The sequence below is a fragment of the Bicyclus anynana genome, chromosome 12 (genome assembly GCF_947172395.1).
Source record: "Bicyclus anynana chromosome 12, ilBicAnyn1.1, whole genome shotgun sequence".
NCBI lineage: Eukaryota > Metazoa > Arthropoda > Insecta > Lepidoptera > Nymphalidae > Bicyclus > Bicyclus anynana.
In genome coordinates, this window is record NC_069094.1 from 3,849,580 (window position 1) to 3,862,332 (window position 12,753).

The 12,753-nt window shown below is 36.5% G+C and overlaps 2 protein-coding genes across 3 annotated transcripts; both read right to left on the reverse strand.

Annotated features, from left to right (window-relative positions):
• Positions 1-1,417: 1,417 nt before the first annotated feature.
• LOC112043478 (uncharacterized) lies at positions 1,418-7,935 on the reverse strand. 2 transcript variants are annotated; one of them, XM_024078895.2, is made up of 4 exons: positions 7,788-7,935; positions 4,454-4,662; positions 3,353-3,509; positions 1,418-2,237 (listed from the first exon to the last, which is right to left on the reverse strand). In XM_024078895.2, exons 2-4 carry the CDS (start codon positions 4,640-4,642, stop codon positions 1,996-1,998), a joined length of 588 nt encoding a protein of 195 aa, XP_023934663.2. In that variant the 5' UTR covers positions 4,643-4,662; positions 7,788-7,935; the 3' UTR covers positions 1,418-1,995. The 2 variants fall into 2 exon arrangements, with proteins under 2 accessions (XP_023934663.2, XP_052740490.1); XM_052884530.1 differs by lacking the exon at positions 7,788-7,935 and having other exon boundaries at positions 4,454-4,911.
• A 1,971-nt stretch (positions 7,936-9,906) lies between these two features.
• Positions 9,907-12,731, reverse strand: LOC112050011 (piggyBac transposable element-derived protein 4). The gene is made up of 2 exons (XM_052884531.1): positions 12,247-12,731; positions 9,907-12,083 (listed from the first exon to the last, which is right to left on the reverse strand). Exon 2 carries the CDS (start codon positions 11,697-11,699, stop codon positions 10,278-10,280), a length of 1,422 nt encoding a protein of 473 aa, XP_052740491.1. The 5' UTR covers positions 11,700-12,083; positions 12,247-12,731; the 3' UTR covers positions 9,907-10,277.
• Positions 12,732-12,753: the final 22 nt, after the last annotated feature.

Here is a 12,753-nt window from a genome sequence, read left to right on the forward strand (position 1 = left end):
CAAAAAACGACGGACAATTTTGTTGGTGAATTACAATAGAAGGTCTGAGCCCATGCAACTATCGACTCACTATTATCTACTTGATGATTTCTTACCACCTAGGGAGTCGCTATTCCAACATCTACCCTAACAATCCATCGTTTTGGCTGGTGGGCGACTTCCGCCGTGGCTAGTTACCACCCTACCGCTAAAGATGTACCGCCAAACGATTTAGCGTGAAACCGAAAGGGGTGTGGATTTTCATCCTCCTCCAAACAAGTTAGCCCGCTTCCATCTAAGATTGCATCATCACTTACCGTCAGGTGAGACTGTACCTACTAAAGAGGTAATTTGTAAAAAGCCTATAGCCACTTCAGCTATGCGACTCGTTGAGCTATCGCGCTATAACATGGGTTCTCATAGACTGGGGTTGGGACCTCGCAGAGATACTCTGAGAGTACTCGCGCCATCGCCTGCCAGGTGACTCAGTCTTCCTATAGGGCCCACAGCTAGCAATAAACTATAAAAAAAATATTCAAAAATTCAAAATTAATTTATTTCAAGTACCTATAGGGCCCACAGTTAGCAATAAACTTTAAAAAGTTTATTCAAAAATTCAAAATCTATTTATTTCAAGTAGGCAAAAAATTACAAGTAGGTACATTTGAAACGTCAAGGTTGACTCTACCACCGGTTCGGAAGGCAGATTCTGCTGTGAAGAGCCGGCAAGAAATTCAATATTTGAACACTATATTTACAAATTGTTAACATATTTAAATTTTTATTTAGTTTTACTTCCTGTCTAGAGCTAGAAGCTGATCCAATGACCCCCAAGCAATCTACATTACAAGTTACAGCAATATTACAGTAAGGTAATTTGTACATATACGGCTAAATAAACACTAAAATAAAGTTATGGAAGTCATTTGAAAACAACGATTTCAATTACGTTAGAAACGTTAATATATAATTAATTGTTTAGGTACTAAATTATAAACTCGAATAAGTTCAAAGACAAATTGCCTTACTCATTCCAAGGTTGGAAATGTGCGCTTACTTCCAACCATTTAGGTAAGTGGGTAGTCTTTCAATTATATTATAGAAAAGCTGGAAGATTGGTTGTGTAAACGACATTTTTAATTGAAGTTGAATTTTATTTCTATTTCAGGATTTATGTCTCTACTAGCGGACGTCCGCGTCTTCGTCCGCGTGGAATTTAGTTTTTCTATTTCTATTTCCATTCCAAATTTCAGCTAAGTCACTTCAGTAGTTGCGGCGTTAAAGAGTAACAAACATCCAAACATACATCCAAGTAACATCCATACTCGTACAAACTTTCACGTTTAAAATATTAGTAAGGTATTCCAAAGTCATAATATCGATAAATACTCGTAACCAGTTAGTAGAAAATACTTTAGATTATAAATAAAATTTCAAATTCTAATATATAATTTATTATTTAAATCGTCTTATCATAGAATACAAACACACACACTGCTGAAACTCACGTGATGGTCATGTGCTATTTCATACACGCGGCGTGAGTGAAACAGCCTGAGCCCTGAATGGGTTCGAAAATAGTAGAGCTTGCTCCGGCAATAATTAATTAGTTTCAGCCGAGTTTATTTCATTTATTATTGTGTATGTGTGTTAAAGGCTATATGAAGTTAAAATTAAATGAAAATCGTGGTCGATCAGACCACGCTGCATGTTGCATATTACAAAGTGACGAATGGTCTACGCCCTGCGAAGTGTTATAAAGTTTATTTATTTATTTAGGAAGACCAACCGCAGAACATTGTATCGTGTATACATATTGATTACATACGTTGTGCCCAATGGTGAATTTTCAACTTATTACAGATCTTCACAACGTTTACAATATTTAAAAAATATAATACATAGTTTATGTTATCTAACTACAATATATATCTTAATTCTAAAAATTAAAGTTGTAAATTGGTGTAGGCAGAACTAACCGTTAACTCTTATAAGTGTTTGTTGGTCTTAAACACATTAATTCGAATGCAATATATCTTTATCCGGGACGGTTATCTTCAATCCACTAAACTTCGCAAGTAACCCTTCTCTCTGAGGGGTGCAGCACATTGGCCCGACGAAATATTTGTCAGATATCGGGAAAGGACTCAACCTCAGCAAGGTCCAAGTGACGTTGTCAGTGGAGTACTTCACACAGACCACGCCGCCCACTTTGCTTAGCCGTATCCAAAATTTGAACGGATCACCGGTAAACACTCCTGCAAAGTTAATAAAATGCTCTTTGAATGGTCGTGCTTTTGTGAACACTGTTCATGTTCGTGTCTTCAAAAATGTCATACAACAACTATAATATTGTCAAATATCGTTGTGATACTTATTTTTTGGGGAAAGTTATAGCAAACCGCTATGGATAAAGTAATTTATTTATTATTAAACAAAAATTATCAAGTATTTTTTACTTTTATGTAAAGTGTGGGGCGGAGACGAAAGGTCTAGGCCGGGAATGGTCATCCCCCTTTACTTGTTAAGTTGCTTTATAGTAAGTCAAAATTCAAAGTCATAATTCATTTATTTCAATTATGATTAGGTTACAAACTTTTGAAACGTCAAGTTATTTCATGTTTTAATGATGATAATTAAAGTCGAAAACTTAACGAAACAAAAGTACCTACTCATATTGAAGTTACTCGACAGCGTGTGAGAGCTTTTAAAATACAGAGTATTTTAATTTTAGTAAACCTTTAAATCGATGCCGGTCCGGGGCATGCACCTCCAACGTTTCAGTTGTGTGCATTTTAAGATATTAAATATCACGTGTCTCAAACGGTGAAGGAAATACATCATAAGGAAACCTGCATACCACAGAATTTTCTTAATTCTCTGCATATGTGAAGTCTACCAATCCACATTGGGCCAGCGTGGTGACTATTGGCCTAACCGCTCTCATTCTGAGAGGAGACTCGAGCTCAGCAGTAAGAAGAAGAAGAAGAAGAAGAAATATACTTTATTGTACATTAAAACAAAAATAAACTATAACTTATAATAACACGTACAAATGGCGGTCTTATCGCTAAAGAGCGATCTCTTCCAGAGAATCACTGTGGAAGAGAAAAAACGCAAGCACAGTAAGCCGAATATGGGTTGATAATGATGATGATGAAACCTTTATAATATGAAGACAATGATTGCATAAGTAAACTTTCCTAAGAAATTTTTAATTTGATTCTTTAAAATGCTATAATCTGAAAAGTTATTTCGTAGAGGTACATGACGCAGCCTGGATTCGAACCTACGCCCTCCGAACTGAAGGCAGAGATCATATCCACTGGGTTATCACGGATTAAATATAGTTTTAGTTATAACCAAACAGTACCAGTAGCCCAATCAGAAACTCCATTGGTGAGTACACTGCCGATCATAGCTTGGCCATCGTTGTACTCAATGCCTGTTTTAAGCCAATGCTTCTCATCCACGTATATCATGAGACCAGCCTGGTCATACAGAGTGGTAAACGACGCTTCCACGCAAACCTGCGAGGAGTTCAAACAAATCTCCGTTAAACAATATTAGTCTCGTAATATTATAAAGCTGACGAGTTTGTTTGCTTGCTTGAACGCGCTAATCTCAGGAACAACTGGTTCGATTTGAAAATCTTTTTCAGTGTTAGATAGCCCATTTATTGAGAAAGGCTATGGGATGTATATTATCCCCGTATTCCTAAGGGAACAGGAATCGCGTCAGTTAGTATCTCATAACATTGGTCTAACAGAAACATCCTATATGTGTGGTGAATAAATACAAACAAAGAAGCCATGAATAACAAAGTTGCACTATTCTCTAGAGAACTCCTGAGCTAACCAAATGGAACGTATCTACGTATCTAATACGTTGAGAGGTTTTTCGTTCTTAACACTGGTTGGTCATTTTAGTGGAGAATACCAAAATTTTGTAAGCTACAGCCAGGTCATCTCGTCCCAGAAATAAATCCGGTTGAGGATACGGGCCTCGAGGCTTTGCCTCCTTGGCCGGGTAAGGCGTGGGGGATTTTGTTCCCACGGTCATGTTCTTCCAGCCACTTTCAGAGTATCTAGGTACAATGCCTTGAATACCAAGACCAAGCCCAAGGCCAAGACACTGTGATAGTGATTTATATTATTGAAGAAGACTCTAGGTAAACGGTATTTTTTTATAGTTAAAAAAATCGGAGTAAATTCTGAAAGTTATAGTGCAAATATTAGAATAACTTATTTGTACGTAGATAATGTATTCACAAACAAAAAAATAATTTAAACAAATCATGAAAACGTACTTTTTTTTTTAATTTGTTTAAATGATTTTTTAAATTTAGCGGGCGATTTCAGTCTACTTTCATTAGCCTATTACTCTACATCGAAATCTCGATAACTTCACAGATATTACTCTACATCGAAATCCCGATAACTTATCGAGATCACTTCCAATCTATTTAACTAACCTCCATTGTAAAATCCTCCTTGATCTCAATCCCATACACATGACCGCTGTTAAAAGTGAAGTTGTACCACGTCTCCTGCCAGAAATCCTTTCTATTGTCCGTTGTTACTTGAAGCACGTCATTAGATAAACTCCAGGAATTTGGTTCATTTAACCAGTTGAAGTTAGAAAACTTATCAGTGTTTCCCATTTTACCGAAAAGTAGGACAACTAGAACAAAATCACATTTTTTTGTATAAATTAAACTAAAAAGTTCCACATACTTTGTGGTCTGATAGTCTGATTAATATAACACAGTAGGTCCTATTTAATGTGCTCTTTTTTTTGTTTGTACTTATGTATTGAGGTGTTTAGATAAGTTATAACTTTTAACAAACTCTAATTACTACACTGAAATCAATTTGCTTGTAGTAGGTAGATACGGATAATATAAAATGAACTTCTTAACTCTACGGTTTGTTCGATAATGTTATTTGTGACTAATTAGACAATGCAGATTTAACATACCAACGCGTAAGTATGTAGGAGTACCTACTTACAAAACACACCGTTAACTGTAAACAAGTACCACGTGATCACAATAACAATAGCATTATCGTCATTGTTATTGGAAATATTTTAGATAACGTATAAAAACTTGGCCACTATAATAATCCTCTTACCTATATATCAATCGTTTAAAGAATAATATAAACTTGAGAAAACAAATCTTTTAAATCACGACGATGAATTAGCCACTAGCAATGTTTAGTTATCACTCTACTCGCAAGAACTACTGTCAAGTATTCTGATAAGATACTGAAAAGTTATACCTACGTCATAGATTATATTATTAACCGTTTTGAATAATAGATCAACAGAATAGATGGGTGCTGTAAAGCTCACATCGCAATCAAAAGCGATCCTATCTTCAAAAAGAAATCTTGTATTGGAGTAGACCAAGGGGAAACTGTACCTCCCTCAATATAAAATATGTATATTAATAACAACAGTATTTTTCGGACAAAAACAATAGTCATACCTGTAACAAATTTCATTCAACTTCACGACGAGTGAGAGAGTCACTTTGCTATAAAAGTGCTTTGATATCTAAAAATGTATGTCTTACTTTTATCTTACATAATAAAAGAGTAAATACCGAATGTTTGTACATTGAAATTCGTCATCATCATCTATTCGGCTCAATGTTGAGCACGAGTGTCTTAGAGTGAGAGGGGTTAGGCTAATAGTCCACCAATGCGGATTGGCCGACTTCACACACGTAGAGAATTAAGAAAATTCTAAGATATGCAGGTTGCCTCACGATGCTTTTCCCTCACCGTTTGAGACACGTAATATTATTTCTTAGAATGCACATGACTGAAAAGTTGGAGGTGTATGCCCCGGACTGGATTCGAACATACGCCCTCCTAATCGACGGCACAGGTTACATCTACTGGGCTATCACGGCTACTACATTGACAAAAAAATAACGAAAAATATTTGTTTGTTTGTCTATTTTATTACCTACGCTAATTTCATAGAATGAATTAAGGAATTAAGATAGATACCATGTATTAACACGTATTTTGTCACGAAAAAATATATGGTTGCCGCGGGTTTTTTGTAAAATTGAATTTCACGCCGACGAAGTCGCGAGCGTTTTTAATACTTCTAACGCAAATTCATATTGTAATATAAAATTTGTAACAAAAGGCAATAATATAACATTATCGAAAGAAAACGAAATGGAAATAAGATTCAATAATGTCAAAAATTGTTTTAGAAGCAATTTTCTTTGCAAGATGATATTTTTTGTTAGAGTGAGAGTATCTTGGAGGAAATTGTTTCATAGGCTCGCGTGAACATCTACATGCACAGACTTGCCGTTTTTATTCTAAAAATAGAGGAGTCTTTTGGAGTAGTTGCTTTGTAATAGAGAGATCTTGTCATTTCTTTCACATGATTCACTACCGGCGAAAATGTGTTAACAAGCAATTTAGCGTCCCCTTACGATTCCCTGTGGAAACTTGGAATGTGTGGATTGTACCTAAACCTATATCAAAGTCAAAGATTAACAATTGCCTACGCTACCTAATCCTTTCCTTCTAACTAGTCAAAATACAGGTTAGGTATAGTATAAAATGTTTGAGGTTAGGTAGATTTAAACCTAGGTCGAAACAAGGGATTGTTACAAGTTATAACCTTGTTACAAAAGCCTCTACGCACGTTTTACCCAGATACCGAATCATCCTCAGAGAGACTCTAAAACTCTGCCAAAACTCTACAACGCAAGTTGACTTTGCATGTCAACCTTTTTATACTTATTTTCCGGAAAGTAACACCTGCTTTTATTCAAAACTTTAATAAACGAAAATAACTGAAATGCATCAAGCACATCATACATTATAGTTTGACAGAACTTCATAATTCGCTTCGTTCCTCAAACAACCTAGTGCAAAGCCAACTAAATTCGTTTAAACTTTGTTTGCCACGACAGCCACAAGCCACAAATACTCGTTAATCGCTTATCAACAAATTCCATTTGTTGCCTCACTGTTTTCGATTGCTTTGTCAACATCACATGTGTCGCGTCGACCCGCCATCGAAAACTTATTCACGTGTAACTTGCTCGCTAACATTGCCAAAAATACAAATCGATATTCATTAGTTCTCACAATACCAGAACTAATATTGATTGGCATTAGAGCTGTCTCGAATTAACTTCGAACTTGGTTAACTTTATCAACAGGTCATGACGAGCAGATTTCTTATCCCGGATCAGACATAATTATCGAAAAAGGTTAGGTAGGTATTTCTGCCTAAGAAGGTAAAAAATTGAAAACATCCACTTTTACAGGATATTGAGAGTTTAACCTTTATGCGTTTGGATTGCCTGAAAAAGATCAATTTATAAACAAGGTCGCCTTTGGCTTGTTAAATGTGTTTTATTTTACTTAAAATATTAACCAAAATAAAAACAAAAATCGAAAATGAAAAAATATAGAAATCGCAGATTACCCTTCCCATGTTTCGTCCTTTTGTAACATCTACGGCAATTAAGCAGCAAGTTGTGAGGGGAAATCTATTTAATTACACTTCTTTGTGCAAGCAACGTTGATGTATCTGGTTATGATGCTTCGTTTGGCCCCGTTCTTTGCTGTAATTGCTTTTTATCACTGCCACTAATGTAGGACTTTGTTCAACATATTTACGACATAGCAATTAATTTCTTTCAAGCTCCTATTTTGTACATTAGACATTAGAGAATACGATAACGGCTTTACTTGTAATTTATGTATTTTGGCATTTCTAGAGACCTCGTCTGCAGGCGGATAAATAATAAATCAACTTACTTAGTCAATCTTAGCTACGCACTATACCACTCACTTCTCATGTTATGAAACACCACTGATGTTGCGACAAACTATCCCCCTCAAAACTACTTGTAGCCTTCCTTCCTTATTGTACTTTGTTTGTTGTTTGTGTAGCAGCCCTTATTGTCATGCAAACTCAGCGTTATTTCCGACGCGCGTTGGCATTTTAACGATTAGTCATTCGTTGATTTCTTATGAGCCACACGGTGCGTTGCGGCGCCGCATCGTAAAGATTTCAACGTAACAGCGGGCACACGAGCGGTGCGGCGCGGCAAAGTTGGACGGTTTGTAAATACTTGTAAAGTTGTGACGCATAAACAACTGAGCGGTGCCGATCCGACGTCGCAACGCATTCGTCTCGGTTGCAAGTCCGATGCGGCGCCAGAGAGCATCGAGTGACATGCCACAGATATTTCTATGTAAGACGACGCAGCGACACCGCTACGGCACCGCACCGCCGCCGCAACGCATCGTGTGTCCCCGCTCTAACGCAAAGGTCCGGTTCACGGTCCGCTTAACTCCTAGTAACATTAACCGTATTTCTTGACGTCAAGACTTTAACTTTTCCAAATCCTTGGTAGTGGCAATAGATATTAAAAACTAAGCTTCCCTCTAAATTATAAATTATTAGTCAAGTTCTATATCTGCTAAACCTATAACGTAATATTATCAGTAGATAATCATTCTAAAAATTGTTTTAAAAAAATAATCTAAATCATAGCAGGTCTTCCCTTCATCACTTTCTGGATACGATAGAACTTTTATAGCTAATGCCATAAATATAGGTATATATCTGAACACAAAAGTCTACCTTTCTATATCTGGATCGGTAATACAAAGTCGGAAAATATTAAAACGATCGCATAATTTTGTAATAAGCGGTTGCTTCAAAAGTATGCAAATTGTTCACGGCGCCATTTGTCGAAATTCAATTTATGAATTAAAATACACCTTTAAGTGCTTTTCTGATTTGATGTGAAAGAACTTAAAAGTTAAAAGTCTGATTTTTCACAATTTCATGGGACTGAACCTGATGTAGACCTGAATATACAGTTTAAAATAAACTTGATAGCTCCACCCATTCCCATATTTTTAGGGCAGTCAACTAATCATAATCAACTTCACTCACTTTAACTTTCACTTTTAAGGTAGGTACTTTTCGTGGTTTTTATGTCATTTAGAAGTAAGATAAAATATAAGTCGTCTTAGATTCAAAGTTTAAGGACAAAGCTAAAAACTATAGGTACAATGGTTATCGAGAGCAGTGATAGCCCAGTGGATATGACCTCTGCCTCCGATTCCGGAGGGTGTGGGTTCGAATCCGGTCCGGGGCATGCACCTCCAACTTTTCAGTTGTGTGCATTTTAAGAAATTAAATATCACGTGTCTCAATCGGTGAAGGAAAACATCGTGAGGAAACCTGCATACCAGAGAATTATCTTCATTCTCTGCGTGTGTGAAGTCTGCCAATCCGCATTGGGCCAGCGTGGTGGACTATTGGCCTAACCCCTCTCATTCTGAGAGGAGACTCGAGCTCAGCAGTGAGCCGAATATGGGTTGATGACGACGACAATGGTTATCAAATCAAGAGACAAAGTCTCTAATTAAAATAATTAGCGCGACGAGTTTTCACGAAGATCTGTCACTATAGAGCAACCAATTATTATTGATAGTTTTATTAGACCAATATTATTTATTTAGATGAGATTTACTTTCTTTTCTATATCGTTATCAACCCATATTCGGCTCACTGCTGAGCTCGAGTATCCTCTCAGAATGAGAGGGGTTAGGCCAATAGTCCACCACGCTGGTTCAATGCGGATTGGCAGACTTCACACACGCAGAGAATTAAGATAATTCTCTGGTATGCAGGTTTCCTCACGATGTTTTCCTTCGGTCCGGTCCGGCACTGATAACTGAAAAGTTGGAGGTGCCGCACCGGAATCGAACCCACAACCCTCCTAAATCGGAGGCAGGGGTCATGTCCACTGAGTTTTTACGGCTTTTCAATTTAATAAATGTATATCATGAAATCATCTATAATAGGATGCTCGGAGGTAGATTGTATGTAAGAACATACTTTCTTTAAATTTATTCATTTATTAACCCTAGAAGCCCAATCATATTTAAATAGCTATAAAGCCCAATCATACGTAAAAATTACGTGTAAAAATAAATTTCAGAGTTTTCCAATGTTTTTCTGGTAATGAACTATATTTTTGCATGAGTTATCATAATTTAAGTTTTAATTAATAAATAAAATACTTTTTAAGTTAAAAATACTCTTTATTAATACAATTATGGCACTTTAATCAAATCTTGGAAAAAAATCAACAAAAACATCAAGCTTCTAACACTATTTCTTAAAATTACGTAATTATAAAAAAAAATCAAGTAATTTTAAATGTTTTCATAAAATTAAATAAACTTGTAATAATACTATATAAGTCTCTTAGAAAAAAACAGTCTTTAAATGCAGTCTTGACAAACATCAATATTGTGTTCTCCACATATAGCCTTTAAGCATTTGCAACACTGCGCTTTGGTCATCCGCTTTTTTTTATATGAACAAAATCCACAATAGCGTCGTTTCTTTGGTTCTGGCTCATCACTAATATTTTCCGGAGATGGCGGTACCACATTTTTCAAAACATTTGTTATATTGTCGCGTAGAGTTCTCTTCAAAGTAGGTGCTTGTAGTCGTTCTTGCATCCAAGGTGTCGTTAGATCTATGCTTAATTTTTTCATAAATTCTTTGCGGCTCATTGGTTTTTCTTGTTTATTTATCTTATTGTGACAGTATATTATATAGGAGTTCACAAATGCCATATTCAACATCCCGTAAAAGACCGCCATTGGCCACCTATTAGTCTTCCTGTTAGCAGACATAGACTTACACATCTGATCAAAGGAATCAACGCCGCCTTTTGTTTGATTATAAAACAATATCATATCCGGTTTTCCGTTACTATTATTGATAACGGCATCTTCATCACAGGAAGACAATAAAAATACCATTTTCGACGGCTTTGGTTTATAGGAAACCAAGGTCAAAGGACCATCAAAGCAAAAAATTGAGGATCCTACCGGCCGTGAGCGAGAATTCTTGATCTCTTCAGGTATTTCTCTTTTGTTAGACCTGATAGTTCCTACTATTGTTCCTACTATTGGAGCCTGGAGCATGTTCTTAGCTAATGGGATAGACGTGAACCAGTTGTCGCAGGTAACATTTCTATTTGTGCCGTGTACAGTTTTAGTCAGCTCTTTTACATAAAACTCGCCCAGTGGTAAACCATTTGTTTTCGTACTTTTACCAAGGTAAGGTATGGCATCTAGCATATACTTTGTTGCAGCGTCACACATCATGGGGAATTTTATGCCATATTTATCAGGTTTATTGGGAATATACATCCGGAATGGACAACGGCCGCGAAAACCCAACAATTGCTCATCTACAGTCAAGTTACTGCCAGGAACATAGTTTTGTCTGCATTGATTGATAAAAATCTCCCATATTTTTCTCACCGGCAAAAAAGCATCATCGCTACGAAGAGTTGGTCGCAGTGTTTTATCGTCCATTCTCAAACATCTTATTATAAATTCAAATCTCTCTCTGCTCATCACTGATACATATCTGGTACCAGAGAATGTAGCGTCAAATAAGTCATCAGTTGAGAGGTGGTTATCTTTCATAACAGCCGTCAGAGTGAGAATTCCGACTAACGCCCAGATCTCCATTGTATTTGTATCCCTGTAGCTTGCTGAAATGTTTTTTAAATTTTGTCGTTTTACTGTCATCTCGACGTTTGTCCACTTGACTATTTCATGAATTATCTCGTCTGTTATATAAAGTTGAAAACAGAGCAATGGATCAACAATATTCCGACACATTCGCGTTGGTCCTTTATTTGTGCGTATAATATTGATAGTCGAAGTCCTTCCCGTCGTACGTCCCTTTGTAGTTGACCATATATGGTTGTTTTTTCCACGTATTGACCGCTGAGGCAAACAAATTATTCTGTGTGTAGTCAATGAAGTTACCTCAAGATTAGGCAATTCCCGAGAAGCAATATTGTTATCGGAGCCCTCTTGCCTTCTTGTATCTTAAATGAAGTCGATCATCGCGTCCTCGTTATCACTCCAGACATCATCTTCAACTACAAGATCTTCTTCCTCGGAGTCCGAATCCAGCGGAGAATAATCGTCATCATTTTCTAAAATTGCAACTATTTCGTCCTGGTTTAGCTGTTGACGGGATTCCATTTTGTATTCAACCTGAAAATATTAATATCATATGAAAAATGTAACGAAGCATTAAGATTAACTCAAATAAATCACAAAAATAAAAATTAGAAACAATTTCAAAAGTTACACAAAGCCCAATTATACGTCAAAATTACGTGCAACCTCTCTATTACAACAAAATGGCGGCACTTACCGAGATAACGCAACTGCGTCCTGCGAGGTCTTAATGGCCACTGAGTTGGTTCAGAAGTTAGCGGCGATCGGACGGTAAACGTGAAAGAGACAGAGATATTTCGCCGTGGTATACGTAAAATTTACGTAGATTGGGCTTCTAGGGTTAATGTTATAATGTAATAGTATTTTCAACAGATCATCTTATTTTAAAATAAGAACATAATATTACCTACATATACAATCAAATTAATAGCAAGTATCAAGGTAGAGTTTTTTTCATGAAAGAAGTCCCGCGGATAAAACCTGAACTAAAATTGATAGCGCCTCACACAAAATTTGACCATATGACCGGTATTATGAAAAAATAATTATCAGCGCCATTATAACACTAGCGTCGCGCCTGGGGGCCTTCTTTTATGAAAGGACTTTAGTTGCAGTGCTATGTGAATGTGAATGACAGAACACAGGGTTACCTGGTTACCACTGGTTACCATTTGAACAACAATAAGTGACTACAGCGCCCTCA